Here is a 17,475-nt window from a genome sequence, read left to right as displayed (position 1 = left end):
TATTTAAATTCGTATTTTGAAATAGAATCTAACACGAGGCTATTCACGTTAAAGAAGTGAGCGCGACTACTCCCGGGTTAAGAAATACTGATTATTTTTCATGTTACTTTCCCCATAACTAAATGCCATAATTTCGGAGTTATTGCTACATTTATTAAAAAAAAATGTAATAAATTATAAAAATCAATTTTTTAGGCACGGGTAGATATTATTTTAAGTTCTTTGGATCATTGGGAACAAAAAAGATCTTTTGTAATTTTTCTAAAAAGTTAATCGTTTCCGAGTTATAAACAATTTAAAACTGAAAAAAATCGAAAATGACGATTTTTAAGGTTCAAGAACACAAGTAAAAAAATCATTTTTAAAATTAGAAAGTACCTGAATTCAAGCTCAAACCTTTTTCTATCAGACCCCTATAAGAATTTTTGGCATGTTTTATTCTAAAACATTGTTTTTTTTTAATTGTTAACGAAGCTCATACGAGAGGATGGCGATAGGGCTGCATTAAAAACTAAAAAATAATGTTTTAGAATTAAATAAGACCAAATCACTTATCGGTATCTGATAAGATAAGGTTTCAACTTGCATTTAGGCGCTTTGTAGTTTCAAAGATAATATTTTTTACTTATGTTTTTTGAACCTAGAAAATCGTCATTTTTCGATTTTTTTCAGTTTTAAATTGTTTATAACTCGGAAACGATTAACTTTTGAGGAAAATTACAAAAGACCTTTTTTGTTTCCAGTGATCCAAAGAATCTACAATATTGTCTACCCGGTCCAAAAAAATTGATTTTTATAATTTGTAAAAAAAATTTTTTTAGTAAATGTAGCAATAACTCCGAAATTACGGCATGTAGGTATAGGGAATAAAACACAAGAAATAATCAGTATTTCTTAAGGACTTCAAAACGCAAAAAATATACAGGGTGTTCCATTTAAAATAATAAAATTTATTAGATTTCCGGAAAAATGGAAGATTTGACAACCATGTAATTACCACTATAATATCGGCTATTTTAGAATACCCTTACGAACCAAAATTTATGAAAATCGTTCAAGCGCTTTCCGAGAAATTACCGTGTTTCCATACTTTCTCGCTACCCTGTATAATAAATAAGAAAATCAAAAGCTATCCAGAAAATTACTAGAAGACCAGGACAAAAAGATGTACAGTGGAACCTCGATAAGTCGGATTAATCGGGATCATGACTGATCCGGGTTATCGAAAATCCGGATTAGCCAGAGAATATGATAAAAATTAATAAAATATGGTATACTTACAGATAAACTATATATTATAATTGCAAAAACATGAAATACATATGCACAGTACATCTAAATTACTTACAGTTGTATACAGTATTGTTTATTTATTTATGGTAAAAAAACTTAGTCAAAGTGAAAAAATGTGTGTTTTATCTGATGAAAATCAGTCCGGGGTCCATGTTAGCCAGACTTCCGGGTTATCGGAGGCCGACTAATCAGGGTTCCACTGTAGTGGGAATAATTAAATCATAACCCATTAACAGGATCTTGAACAAGTGCCACTTAGCTGGTACCATGTACTTAAATCGTTCATTTAGTAACACAGTACTACTGATGCCACTTATACATCATCGGTACCTTTGATAAAACCTTCGTGACGCTACTCGTCCATCATAGACACCAAACGTGTGAAATGGGTAAGATCCATTATCAAAAACAGAAAATGAGATTGACAGAAGTTACAAGATTACCTTCAACCCAATGCAGAAACCAAGAGAGACTGAGAATTAGTTATTAGGATGATACAAAAGCTATAAAAATGAAAATAAAACAACATAAAGCAAAATGCAGACATACAAAGAAAGGGGAACAATAACGAAATCAGCCCTTATATACAAAAAATTGTAACGAAAACAGAGAGAAAGAGAACTAATCCACCTCAGAGTAGGATAATATTTGGGTGCCTCAGAAGCCAATCGGTGTAAGTCAATAAATGTTTGAAATGAGATACTAAGATGTTTGTGAAAATAGTTGCAAAAAACGAGGAGCCATTAAAAATAAATAGACAATCTGTATTGATCATAATATAAGTATTATATTCATAAATACAAACAAGGACAAGCTATTTGTTGTTTGTGTATTCTTTACTGTTACATCTCATAAGTCATTTTTAGGGAGAAGTCGACTTACACCGTTTGACTTCTGAAGCATCCATTTGAGAGTGTAACTCAGACTCTGAAGGAATTGAAAAGTGGCTGTAATGATGATGAAAAAATAAGGAAGATTGGAGAAGAAATTATAATAGAATAAATATAAATAATGATACATATAATAATAATAATAATAGTCTCCCTTTATACTGCTATAGTCCAGCTTCTGAAAAGATAGTAATGATAGTAATAATGGCATGGACTCTTTAAACTTTCTTCTCCTGTCATCGCTTTTTTTGTAATATAAACCTAAAAACCATTTCTACATTGTACAATATACCACTTTAAAGGTATAAATATGATTTTAATGATTACTTCAATCTAAATTTGATTACTTATTGTAAACACTATCTAAGTAATATAAGGATACGAGATATTTCTTTGGCCGTCTCAATAAATTGAACATAGTTTTCATACACGTTTTTCTTCAAATTATTGCTAGTCTCTTCCGAAAGGGATTGAAGTTTCCTCCTAAGGGTTTGTAACTCAGATCCACCCACATAACTTTGTGATAAGTTTTTAACATCTACAAAAAATAATTATAGTCAAATAATTATGATAGGTTTTGTACAAATACATTTTTCTGGAGTAAAATCCCTAGCACTTAATAATTGAAAATTCGGTTCTTTTGAAAATTCCATATTTTTAAACCCTTTACATAAAAAACTTTGACAGTGACAGTTAAACAAAAATAAATATAACCTAATTTACGTGCCTCTTCTTCTGACGCACTATTAAAAGTTTTTATTTCAACCACAAACAGCCCAAAATTTCCAATTTATGATGTTGGTCATGCCAATGTTGATGTTATCAACAAGCCTACCAACATTGAATCTGACATTTATTTATCAAGTAGTTGTCATTTTTTTGATTATTTATAGTCAAATACAAAAAATGGCAGCGGAAATTAAACCAGCAACTCAATCAAATGAAAGATTTTGTACAACGAAAAAGCCAATACTGTTATCAAAGTTAGACGGTTGTAGCGATGAGATTAATGCTGCAGTTATTATACCAGGCGAAGAAGGAATTATCAGTGTTTCCGATGATAAGTAAGTAAAAATTGTGTCTTCTCAATATTAACTGATTTGGACTTATGTTTCCTTTTAAATTATACATTAGTCTATTTTAACCACTGTCAAATTTCTAAATGTGTAAAATTGAAGTAGTAATCTTAACATTAAAAGAAACTGATTTAGGAAATTGCAGCGTAAGTAAAATTATTGCAGTTTTTTGCGATGTCTTAAAAATAAAATTATTAAAAGCATTTATACTATTACCATACCAATCATTATGTATTATTGTATGTTTTTTTCCATTGTTTTGAATGTCTAAGGTGTTCTTTAATCAATAGGAAAGTTTTATCTTAACTCTTACTAATTAGGTTTTGATCTTTTGGTACTTAACAGAAGAGAACTTATTTCTAAATTGCTCTTTTAATAGTTGCGGATTTCGATAAGAAATAAGTATATTTGCAAAAAAGGTATTCATACAATATTATTTCTTTGACAAAATTTTGTTATTTTTATGTCATTGCAAGACATGCTTGTCTTTATAAAATTAATAATAAAACTTTAAAGGTAGTAAATGGTTGTTCAGGAATGACAAAAAGACTTATATTAGAAGCAAAAAATATTAATTTAGTCTCAATGTCCCTTACATAGATAGAAGACATATAACAACTATTATCAGAATGCGTACGGGTCACTGTTTAGTTCCAAATCACCTATTCCAAATGGGGATAGTAGAACATCCTTATTGTGAATGTGGTCAATTAGCAGGTTTACAACATGTGATTCTTGAATGCCCTATTAACACTGTGCAAAATTTTGATTTATATACTGAACTAGCTAAAAATATAGCATATCCCTTAAAACCCTTCTTTATAAACCGCAGTTGGTTCTTATTAAACTTTTAATACATTTTTTGAATATACACAAAATTAAGTTATGAGGAGAGTAAAATATTGGAAATAAATAGATATATTATTATAAATAATTTGAAAAATATGTCAAAATACACGCGAAAATATAATTCATATTTAAGTAAACTAATAATATAATATTTTGTTTCTTGATAAACATTCTGTAATCACCTGTGTCTTTCACTATACCTATATGTGGCAACAACATGGGATTGTGTAATGGTCAGGTGTTGCCCCTGTATAAGAGAAGTTTGTGCCTTTGCTGTATTTATCCCATGCCAACTCAAAATTGCCTGTAAACTAAAAAAGACATAGAAGAATAAGATTGTGTAATGATCGGCAGTTACCCCTGATAGAAAAAAGTTTGTGTCTTTGTTGGATTTGTCCCATCCCAACTCAAAATTGCCAGTAAACTCAAAAAAAGTAGAAGAATAAGATTGTGTAATGGTCGGCAGTTGCCCCTGAGAGCAAAAAGTTTGTGTCTTTGTTGTATTTGTTCCATGCCAACTCAAAATTGCCAGTAAACTCAAAAAAAGTAGAAGAATAAGATTGTGTAATGGTTGGCAGTGGCCCCTAAAAGCAAAAAGTTTGTGTCTTTGTGGTATTTGTCCAATGCCAACTCAAAATTGCCAGTAAACTAAAAAAGAAGTAGAAGAATAAGATTGTGTAGTAGTCGGCAGTTGCCACGGTTCTTATACATTACTACGGTTGCCTAGATCGACTAACCAATGAACATTAAGGGTGCTATTACGTCACGAGAGTGTACTGTCATTTGAATCGTAATATGATTTTTTTCGAATCCTGAGAAAACCAAGTATTTTAGAAAAATTTAAACGCAGGATGAAAGATCACATTATTACCGAGGGCGGAAAGCCCCTTAGAATAAACAAGCAGTTTCTATTGAATGAAATATTTGAAATTAAATATCACACTTCTCTTTTATTTTCAGCCCTGTAACTTATTAAAATAAACATTATAGAAGTTTTCAGGGACTTTCGGCCCTCGGTAATAATGTAGTCTTTCATTCTGAGTTTAAATTTTTCAAAAATATTTTTTCTCTATATAGTTTTCTCAGGATTCGAAAAAAAATTAATACAATTAAAACACATTGAGAATTTTGACATGCGTCAAAATTTTGCATTAACTCAATGTAAAATTCTAAACTGTTGAATTCCAGCTTCCCTAATTATTTTACATCAAAAGACATTAGAAACTATTTGTAGAGGATTGCAATCTGTATTGAAAACAACTGTTAAAATTGGTCTATGTAATTAAACATATTCCAAAATTTTGTAAAAATGTAATATATTTTAGTTTTCAGCCCAAACTTAGGCCACACACAATGCAATAATGTTCACATTTTTGAACTGTCAATATTTTTATTTTATCATCTATTGTTTAAAAACAATACAGTTGATAAGATACATTCAGTTGTGGAGAAAGTATTAATAATAAATATTTTTTATTCAGTCAATGGTGTGAGCACTGCCAGTTAAATAGTAACGTGTGGATTAACTTTTACACGCATACCTATTGTAGCAAATGTATCATATTTTTCAAAATTTTGGAATGCATTTAAATTGTAGAACAATTTTAACTTTTGATTTTAATACAGATTTTAATTCTCTACAAGTATTCTCTCATGACTTTTGATGTAAAATAATTAGGGAAGCAAGAATTCAACAATTTAGAATTTTACATTGAGTTTTCTATGGTCCTTTTTACGATTCACCACCCGGTATAAGATAAAATGTGTACTATTTGTCTTATTATTTCATAATAACACAAATAATACACATATATAGACAATAACACACATTCAATGATCGAAAATCATTTAAAAATATGGGAATGTGTACTCTTGTGACGTAAAGTCAAAAATATAAGTCTCCCCACCACTGTCGGACAAGGCAACCGTAATAAAGTCTAATAACCGTGGGCCGTTGCCCCTGAGAGAAAAAAGTTTAATGTCATTGAAAAAAGTTTAGTTGTTGTATTTGTCCCATGCCAACTCAAAATTTCTACTAAATCAAAGAAGAAAAAGAAGAATGTGTATTGATAGACAGTTGCCCCTAGCTTGAAATTTTTTTTTATCTTGTCATGTTTGTCCCACACCAACCAAAATTGCCAGTTAACTAAAGAAGAAGAAGAAGAAGCAAATTGTACAATGTAATAACTCCAAATTGTAAGTGAATAAGGGATTTTTCCCTTATTCCGTGACGATGAGCTGGCCAAATACCCAAGTAGGTGGAGGCCACTAAACTAAAGAAGAAGAAGACATGTTTGGATTTCTTGGTTGTGCAAACTTTATGCTCCATATAATAAGTTTATTATTTTTAAGTATCTAAGTTTAAGTGAAAGGAAACAAAATTTAATTTAATTGGCACTCAATCTTTTTTTTTAATGGCTTTGGATTGATTGCTTAATGCATTCAGCCCCATAGATAATAAATACTGTTTGCTACAATATTATTTATGTATTTATTTATTTATTTATATACGGGATTACCCCCATTACAAAACATACAGTATAAAATCAATCTCTGTAATATCTACTAAACTAGAGTAAAATAAATCTTAATTACGCATTAAACAAAAACGAAATATTAATAGTTATCCATTACACATATTGGGCAACATTAAATTGGAGGGTCCGAGAAGTTAGCTACAGATATAAGTAAATGAAGGCATGACAGTGTTGCCATGTGTTCTTAGGATAAATCGGAAAAGAGCATGTGATATATTTTTATTAATTTATTTATTAACATGGAAAACATTAACTATGTAGATAAAATAACGAGAAAAAATTTTAAATTTCTCTAATTAAAAAGTGTAACATTTGTAAGTGTAAGTGTAAGAAAAAGTGTTTAAGATTTTATTACTAGGTATATACCTTTAGTTTATTATTATCTATATAAAAATAAGCTTTGTATAAATAATAAGGTCGCCAATACAATAATTATTACAGATTATCTAGTAATATTACATGTCATCTTTTCACCTGAACTCGAAACGCCATCGAAAAAACTCTAAATATTGATTAAAGATAGAAATATTAAATATAATGTAAATAATAACAGACTCCAGAATACATGCAACTGAAAACACAGATATACAAGTCAACAGAAATATTAAAAAGCTGTGATAATAACAGGCTCCAGAATATAAATATGCAACTGAAAATACAGATATACAAGTCCACAGTACTATTAGGAAAAATAATTTGTCTAAAATGGAAGTTGTAGCTATTTATATTGGTAAAAGGACTATAAGTCTTTCACGTGATACAATATAGTTGTAGGCATTTTAATATTTTAAAAAATACAAAATAAACACAAAAATAGCGTACTGACGAAGTGAACACTTTTCAGTAACTAAGATCATTTCAGTATTCAGGTACATTAATTCCAAATAATAAAAAGAAATATAATGTAATAAAAAGAAAGTCATAAAATGTATATCTGCGGAACATCTGTGCAATCTGGCAAACGCAAATTTAAACGGTCTGACTCTGTTGCCAAATCTCTCCAGGAATCTATCAGGGCAATTGCCACAAAAAAATTTCTAGTAATTAACTGCAATTAATATCTAAACAAACAACAAATATTTCTGTGGTGTCAAGGAAAAAGGGGATGAGTAAAACAATTGCTAAAATGAGTTAAATACACAAACCGATTCGATAATATATTATATCAATCTCTAATACAGTAACAAGGAGATGAGTCAAGAACTAGTAGGTATATTTATCGTGACTTAGAAAAATAAGTGAAATGAGATATGTCATAATAGTTTATTCAGTGACAAGTTATAACGACTTGAGTGGACTCATCCCCTTTTTCCTTGACACCACAGATTTATTCGTTTGTGTTTTACATAAATTAAAAATATCAAAATCCATAGAATAATGTAAAAAGGTACTTTTCGAAGCTTTCTCTGTATATTTGAAGCGTGCAACATATTATACATTATATACATTTTAATCACATGGCAACACTGTCAAACTTCAATTCAACGTTCTATGAAAATGTAATGTGGCTAACTTCTCTGACCCTCCAACTTAATGAAGTCCCACATATTTTGTGGGAAATAGTAGAGAGTTATGGGATACCGGACAAATTCTTAAGAATGATAAAGTTGTTTTATGAAAACACCACAGCAAAAGTATTATACGACGGGAATTTAACAGAACCTATCGACATTAACAGCGGTGTAAAGCAGGGTTGTATACTGTCTCCTACTCTGTTTATTATTGTCATGGACTGGCTTATGAGAAAAAGCAGCAACGGTAAAACTGGGATACACTGGAATACCTTTGAACAAATTAGAAGATATTGAATACGCAGATGATGTATGCCTACTTTCAGCAAAGAGACAGAGCATGCAGAAAAAAAGTGAGAAATTAGCCAAAGAAGGTAAAAAAGTGGGTATGGAGATAAACATGAATAAAACTGAATTCATGAAGATTAACACACCGAGAGAAATGGGCATACACATAGAAAACCAAGAGCAGAAATCAGTGGAAAGAGTTAATTACCTAGGAAGTATACTGAGCACGACAGGAGCAGAGGAGGATATCCAGACACGAATTGGCAAAGCACAGACAGCATATTATATGTTAAATAATATATGGAAATCTAATGAGATAAAACTGGACACCAAAGTAAAAATCTTCAATAGCAATGTAAAGGCAGTACTATTATACGGATCACAAACTTGGAGAATAACAAAACACAACACTGGAAAGATTCAATCCTTCATCAGTAAATGCTTACGAAAAATTCTAAGAATATTTTGGCCCAACAGAATTACAAATTCAAACTTATGGAAAAAAACGAAGCAAGAACCAATACATAAAGAAATAAGAAAGAAAAGATGGAAATGGGTGGGCCATACTCTGCGGAAACCAGACACAGACATAACGAAACAAGCATTGGAATTCCAACCTCCAGGAAAACGGAAACAGGGGAGGCTGATAAATACATGGAAGAAAACAATTAATAAAGAAGCAGAAAACGTCGGCCTAACCTGGAAAGAAGTTAGAGAAAAAGCACAGGATCGGCAAAAATGGAGAATGACAGTAGATGCCCTATGTTCCAGTGGGAACGAAGAGGATAAGTAAGTAAGTAATTACACATATTACATCTATTACACAAATCAGTTAAAATAAACAAAAAAGTACCTGTCAAGCTCTTTTAATCCGATTCTTAAAAGTAGCCAAGGAGACACCAAACATTTCCAAGTTATTCTCGTTTATAATTTTTAGTGTTCACTCAATGGGCGAATGCATATCATAGTTTGTTCGATGAAAAGGTATATAAAACAAATCAACATGTCTGAGACTTCTGGAGGGAACATATAAATTAATAGATTGGAGAAGTTCAGAACAACAAATTAAACCATTTATTAATTTAAACACAAATACCAAATCAGAGTTATCTCGTCGAGTTTTTAATAAATTCATGTTGAGTGTTTTTAAATAATAGGTATAATCATGATTAGTAATGCGTACGTTTAATTTGTATGCACAATATCTCAAAAATTTATTCTGGAATCTCTCCAACGTAGTAGAATGGGCTTGGTATTGTGGAGACCATACAATAGATGCATATTCCACTTTAGATACAACCAAAGCATAATATACCGTTCTTAAGGCCCATACAGATAGTCTCAAACAGTTGCGAATGATAAAGCCCAAAGATTTTAATGCATTTACTGTTATATTATTTATATGTTGCACAAAACGCAACTGCTCATCAAATGTGACTCCTAAGTCTTTTATTGTTTTTACATAAGACAATTCATTTTCATTAATTGTGTAAGAAGTATCATATTTTTTATTACCTCTAAAAAAGCTTATATAGCAGCATTTAGCAACATTTAAATGCAAAATATTATTCTCACACCAAATACTCAACCGGTCTAAATCTTCTTGAATTAATGTTACATCAACATTTGAATCTACTGATTTAAATAATTTCAAATCATCTGCAAACATCAGGAAATCGCAATATATAAAACATTCTCATATATCGTTCACAAATATATTAAATAACAAAGGTGAACAGTGAGCTCCTTGGGGTACTACTGTCACATGAATTATATTTGAATTAAAACAACCTATTCTCACCTGCTGTGTTCGGTCTCTTAAAAAACTATTGAACCATTGTAAGGATTGATGACTGAAGCCAAAAGCATTTAATTTTCCTAATAAGATGTTATGGTCTACTCTGTCAAATGCGTTGGAGAAGTCAGTATAAATAGTCTCCATCTGACTTTTATTCTCCAACGCGTTTAATATTTTTTGTTCAAAGAGTACTAAATTTGTTACCGTTGATTTATTCTGAGAAAATCCATGTTGATTGTGTATTAGACGCTCTTTACAATAAAATTTTAATTGATCGTGCATTAGTCTATCAAAAAGTTTTGGTATAGAGGATTGTTTACAAATGCTTCGATAATTTGTTACGTCTTGTTTATTACCTGATTTAAAAATCAGGTAATAAACTGATTTTAAATCAGGTAATGTCATGTTTATTACCTGATTTAAAAATTGGGCAGATATAAGAGTGCTTTCATAAAGTTGGGAAAACTGATGTCTTTAATGATGACTCAAAAAGAAGATATAAAGGATTAGTTAGTGAATACATATATACAGTTCTTTAGAAAGTAATCGGGAATACCATCTGGACCACTGCTTAACTTATTGGGTAGGGATAAAATGTTGAAAATATCTTTCACTGATATTGAAAAATTAGGTATAAAATAATTGCTGTTTCCCTTTACTTCCAAGTTATTAATATTTGATTGTGGCGAATAAACTGTTGAAAAAAATTGACGGAAACAGTTTACAATCTGTTGTCCGTTTGTTGCTATAGCATTACCATATTGTACATACTGTTTGGTAAATCATTTGATGCTCTCTTACTGTTTACAAACTGCCAAAAGTACTTAGGATTACTGCATAAATTATGATTTACTTGATTCAGATAAGTGTTATAACATTGATTTGATAGATCCTTACACAATCTCCTAAGTTCTGAGAAAATCACATAATCCTCTTGATTACAGGAAGCTAAATAAGTTTTATGAGCAATATTTTTCTGTACGACTAAATAACGCAAGTTGACATCAAAGCATTTTGGATAACTAGAAGTTCTAAATCTTTTCACCGGTACAAACAATGATAGTGACATATTAAGTATGTTGTAAAATTCTGTTAAAGCATCATCAACATTTGACAAATTCAAATGGTCTTCCCAAGGTATCATTGAAAGATAGTTACTGAGACCTTCATAGTCTGCATTTACAAAATCATGATAAAATTCAGTATATTCTAATGACTTACCTTGACGTTCACACAAACTAATATTGTAAGTGTAACTTATGTGATGATAACTATTTTTAAAAATCGGATCTGAAGCTTTTGCTACTTGTAAATCACAAACATTTGTAAATATTAAGTCTAAAAACACATTTCTTTCATTTGGAATATTCATAATCTGGAAAAGATTCAAGAACCCATAAAACTCAGCTAAGTACAATGCATGTGAACCTTGAGGACTATTCACCAGGACACCTGATTCATTGTTATCCCATGAAGCTTCCGGAAGGTTGAAGTCTCCGAATATACAGGGTGGTTCATCTTATTCGCCTCGGTCTCTGTACGGAAAACCACTTAATATTTAAAAAAAATTTCTTTACAAAGTTATACACGGCTTTTAATACTATAATCTAAAAATAATGTGAATTATACAGGGTGCTCCAAAAAAGAGTGGTATATCAAAGTTATATTTTTTCTTATGGAATGCCCTATATCTGATGACATTATTGAATTGACCTAAAAAAATAAGCTATACTTTCATAAGGGTTTTCTATACCTAAATACAGGGTGTTTTGATTTATTTCGATTTTTATAAAAATGTAAGGTTTTAGAAAAAAATAAATATCTACGGATCTAAGAAGCAGTAACAAATTCTTTCTTGGATGTTAATAACAGACTATTTACCATACTTAAACAGATGCTTATTGCAAAAAAATTTCTTACAGGGTGGTCAAAAGATCAGATTGTTCTATTAACAAATTCAAGCTGTAATAACTTACTTATTTTAAATTGAGCACCCTGTATATTACTAGTCTATCGCGTAGAAAATTTACTTAGCTTTCAATTTGTATTAGGGTTTCCTATACCTATCTTTTTACAGGGTGGTCAAAATATTAGATTGTTCTATTAACAAATTCAAGCTGTAATAGCTTACTTATTTTAAATGGAACACCCTGTATATTACTAGTCTATAGCGTAGAAAATTTACTTAGCTTTCAATTTGTATTAGGGTTTCCTATACCTATCTTTTTACAGGGTGGTAAAAATATTAGATTGTTCTATTAACAAATTCAAGCTGTAATAACTTACTTATTTTAAATGGAACACCCTGTTTCTTACTAGTATATCGCGTAAAAAATTAACTTAGCTTTCAATTCTTATTAGGGTTTCCTATACCTATCTCCCTTCATTTTTTAAATATTTAAAGATTTCCTAATTTGTAAGCTTTAAAAATTAGAATTAAGTACCTATGTCGTGGTTATGTACAACACATCACCAACACCGGCAATATACTTAAATATCTTAGTCAAGATAGTTTCATTAATAAAATTCACATTTTTATCATTTAATCACACAGAGTGTTCTTATTTTAAATGAAATACTCGATATTCTATTCTTTATAATGGAAAATATTTAAAATATCTTCAATTCCATGTAAACATTCTCAATACACATGTTATTCTGTAAATATAAATTCCCATGTTATTATGTAAATACCCATTTTTACATATTTTTGTATAATAGGCTCGTTTTCGTCAAAGTAGCCATTGCATTTAATTGTTTGTAATTGCGATTCAAAGATTCAAACAAAAAGTGGTGTTCTTAAATTTACTTAATAACCGTTGGGTTAAGATATGGAAAATACTTATACGGAATGAAATATAATTTAAATCTCTTCCAGAATACGGCATCTAATATAGGGTATGCAGTTTAATATAAACATATTATTCAATGTCACATGTAGGCCAAAATCAACTAAAATAATACAACACTCTGTGTGATTACATGATAACAATGAAAATTTTATAATGACAGTATCTTGTCTAAGTATATTGCCGGTGTTGATGATGTGTTTTACATAAACAGGACATAGGTACTTAATTCTAATTTTTAAAGCTTACAAATTAGGAAATCTTTAAATATTTAAAAAATGAAGGGAGATAGGTATGGGAAACCCTAATAAGAATTGAAAGCTAAGTAAATTTTCTACGCGATAGACTTGTAAAATACAGGGTGTTTCATGTAAAATAAATAAGTTATTACAGCTTGAATTTGTTAATAGAACAATCTAATATTTTGACCATCCTGTAAAAAGATAGGTACCGTAATTTCGCGTGACTTTGACTCACTTTCGAAGTTTAAATGTAGATTTCAGTTTTTTGAATACATAAAAGTATGTTTCTTTATTTATGTGTCTTTGAGTCTATAACTACTCTTTTGGAAAAATTACACGAAAACACAAAAAAGCGCTTCCTGTATTATAAAAAAAATAAAAATGTGGTGTGCAAAGTCACCCGCTAGTGTCGGGTGACTTTGTCTCAAGCTACACTTTATATTTATTCTCTGTGATTATTATTGTTCGGGCTAAAGTGACCCTACCAGATGAATCAGAAACAAACATTTTGTTAGGTGAAAAAAATTTATTTAAATTTCAAACAAAGAAAAACTAAAACTAACATGAAACTTTACATAGGACCCTAGGTTAACAAAAAACATCATTTCTTAACAAAAAATGAACAATAAAACGATTTACAAGCTTTTTTTTTAAATCTGGAAAGAAATATCGGTTATCTACAAGTTCCAATGGCTCAGTGAAATCAACATAAGCCAAGTGGTAGGATTTTCTTACGGGGACTTCGAGCCATTGCCATAAACTTCTTTCACCCAGTACCATTACTTGCACCTAACCGTAACAGTTATTACTACCTCTTACAAATCCATCGAATTTTACTGGAAAGCTGTCAAAGTAGTCAGCTTATGTAGATCTTCATTATCCCTATAGCTCTCACTAAATGAAGAATTAGACGAAGTATCTGCAAGTTAATAAACCCTGCAGTTGTTACAAGGCTAAAAGCAAATTTAAAATCAGCATTTACTTACTTTAATTTAATATAGAAGCAACCAATGACCAAAATCCAACAATCAACAAACTGGGACAAAGTCACCCGAAAACCGTTAAATTTTGTAGCACCTTGCAAAATAATATCCGACCGTCTTACTGTCTATGTTTAGACTGAAATAACGATGCACGGAGGTTAAGAATTCACAGATTTTCAATATGCCACTACGCAATTAATCCTACTCTTGGAAGTATTATTGGTTGCCAACCAATTTTTGCAGTCAAAAAATCTTATGTGGAATGACCAAATTTTAGAAATTCGTTTTTTTCGTAACATAACAAATATTAGCATAATTTATTAAAATTTTCAAACAGTTCATATCGTACTGATGGTGCGGTATAATGAAATTTACTTGATAATTTATTGTACAATTGCCCTAGTTGCTAAAATATATTTTTCCCAAAATGAGCCAAAGTCACCCTGGCGGGCCAAAGTCACCCGAAATTACGGTATAGGAAACCCTAATATAAATTGAAAGCTAAGTAAATTTTCTACGCGATAGACTTGTAAAATACAGGGTGTTCCATTTAAAATAAATAAGTTATTACAGCTTGAATTTGTTAATAGAACAATCTCATATTTTGACCACCCTGTAAGAAATTTTGTTGCAATAATCATCTGTTTAAGTATGCTAAATAGTCTATTATTAAGATCCAAGAAAAAATGTCTTACTGCTTCTTAGATTCGTAGATATTTATTTTTTTCTAAAACCTTACATTTTTATAAAAATCGAAATAAATCAAAACAACCTGTATTTAGGTATAGGGAACCCTTATGAAAGTATAGCTCATTTTTTAAGGTTAATTCAATAATGTCATCAGATATAGAGCATTCCATAAGAAAAAATATAACTTTGATATACCACTCTTTTTTGGAACACCCTGTATAATTCACATTATTTTTAGGTTGTAGTATTAAAGGCCCTGTATAGTTCTGTGAAGAAATTTTTTTTAAATATTAAGTGGTTTTCCGTACAGAGACCGAGGCGAATAAGATGAACCACCCTGTATATGTCTTATGATGATTATACCTTTGGGATATATCTTCGACTGATAAACAGTGTTGTTCATATATTTGTTCTACAGATTTTGGTGGAATATATACCCCTCCAATTATAAAATTTTCTTTACCAAATGAGAATAAAAGAAAAAGTTGTTCAATAGACTTGTACAAGGGTTTCAGCACATTTACCTTAATGTAGTCTTTAACAGCAATCAAAATACCTCCTCCTCTTGACTTATAACTATTATCACGATCACATCTAAAAGTTCTATATGAAGGTATTTTAATTTCACTATCTAAAATATCCTCGTGTAACCAACTTTCAACAAATATAAAAATGTCATAATCAGAACATAAAATAGAATTAATCAGATCTTGAATTTTTGTACGAAGTCCTCCGACATTCTGACAATAAACTTGTAATGGGAATGAAATTAGTTTTTTCCTTCTTTCTCGAATGATTCAATTTTTGGTACACCATTTCTGTATTTTATGGCAATGTCTTTTTCGCCTTTATTTTGTCTATTTTGTTAATAATAGTAATAAGGATATTATGTACATTATGCGCACAGATACACACTTATGCATACCTGAACATAGGTACCTACTTATGCATACCTAAACATAGGTACCTACTTACAGTTGTTCGGATCTTTGCACATGTATGAAATTATTCAAGAATTATACGAAATGTGGCTTTATCGCTGTGTCCTAAAGATACCATGGACGGCAAAGGTCACAAATGTAGTTGTCCTTAATAGAATCAACCAAGAATGCCAACTTTTCGAAACCATCAAGAAAAGGAAAACGACGTATCTGGGTCACATCATGTGAAACAAAAATTACCAGTTCCAGTTCCTTCAACTTATAATCGAGGGTAAAATTGAAGGCAAGAGAGGAATAGGACGCAAGAAAATGTCCCCGCTCCGAAACATAAGGCAATGGACAGGGATTAACGACATACAATCTCTGATACGCATTGCAAGAAACAGAGAGTTAATGGAAAATGTTATCGGTAACATCCATTAGTGGATTTGCATCTGAAGAAGAAGAAGAAATTATTCAAGGATTACTTTTTATACTAGGTCTCTTTTTACTTATGGAAACTAGAATCGTAAAACTAATCCACTCGTCCATAGAATCCACAATAAGTAAAACAAGTATAAGTGATACATCATGTCTTTGATACATTATTTACTAAGAATTTTGATGTTTATCATTTTCAGTGACATTGACATATTTGTTGTGTTTCAAAAGGTTTTTCATAAGTTTAAACTTTTAGTATTTGTTTGTATTAAAATACTTTGTACATATCATTGTAATTTTTATTTTCAAACATAATTGTTAGAATGACTAACTGTTACTCTCTTATTTGATTACTTCCGGTAATTAATTATTTTTCGGAGATGTATTTCGGGACAGCCATTTGTGGGTTTTAGGATCCTGACTATAAATACTGAAAAAACTAAAAGTGCGAATTTTGTCATGAAATTTGGTATGTGGGGCTATAATAATATTTCGAACACCTTTACCAAATAACATTTTTTGATATCTCTAACGTGAAGCAAAATATTAAAAATTCACCTTGTTTGTGGATTCACATTAGGCCGCTTTTAAAATTTAAATTTCATTTGACTATCTTAAAAACTGTGAACCATCAACCTGTATTTCAACTGTACAGCATTTCAAATCTGTATCTATTTTGATAGCCGAAATATAGGGTGTCTTCATCTTAAATGCGACACACTGTATTAGTAATAGTGGGTGTGATGTTCAAGCTGTTTAATGTTGAGTCCACCAATCTCCTCAATAGTGAAAAAAGATCCAACACTTCAATAAAGTAACTTTATAAAATACATCCACAGGGAAAATAACAATGTCCTAATAATTACCTACATTGACAGTACATGGTGACATATGTTTCACTTAATGTTTTGATTTAACTTGTTTGCAAATCGGTTATAACGTTTGTGCAAAGATCTGTTGGAACAACTGTAACTAGAAGTCAAACAATTAGGAATGCACGTCATATAGGTATTTAATGACCTCATAATCCACTGGTACACAAACTTAACTTATTCAACAAATTTTTCCTCAGTCATATATCAGTTTTTTCGCTACCTTCAAGTTTGGC

General features: G+C 30.5%; 2 protein-coding genes across 2 annotated transcripts in view; one reads left to right on the top strand and one right to left on the bottom strand.

Moving 5' to 3' along the window:
• LOC114336397 (exocyst complex component 8) overlaps nt 1-2,915 on the bottom strand; it is a 71,875-nt gene extending 68,960 nt beyond the window's left edge. The window contains exons 1-2 of the mRNA XM_050657951.1: nt 2,773-2,915; nt 2,566-2,721 (exon numbers count right to left, since the gene is read on the bottom strand). Of these exons, the coding sequence (XP_050513908.1) occupies nt 2,566-2,721; nt 2,773-2,836 (220 nt within the window). The 5' untranslated portion in view covers nt 2,837-2,915. The remainder of the gene's footprint in view (nt 1-2,565; nt 2,722-2,772) is intronic.
• An 83-nt stretch (nt 2,916-2,998) lies between these two features.
• The window catches only part of LOC126889569 (WD repeat and FYVE domain-containing protein 2), a 66,739-nt gene continuing 52,262 nt past the window's right edge, over nt 2,999-17,475 (top strand). The window contains exon 1 of the mRNA XM_050657953.1: nt 2,999-3,247. Coding sequence (XP_050513910.1) covers nt 3,000-3,247 — 248 coding nt within the window. The 5' untranslated portion in view covers nt 2,999. The remainder of the gene's footprint in view (nt 3,248-17,475) is intronic.

The sequence above is a fragment of the Diabrotica virgifera genome, chromosome 8 (assembly GCF_917563875.1).
Source record: "Diabrotica virgifera virgifera chromosome 8, PGI_DIABVI_V3a".
NCBI classification, from domain to species: Eukaryota; Metazoa; Arthropoda; class Insecta; order Coleoptera; family Chrysomelidae; genus Diabrotica; species Diabrotica virgifera.
Note: the sequence above shows the minus strand (reverse complement) of the source record. Positions and strands in the feature narration are given on the sequence as shown.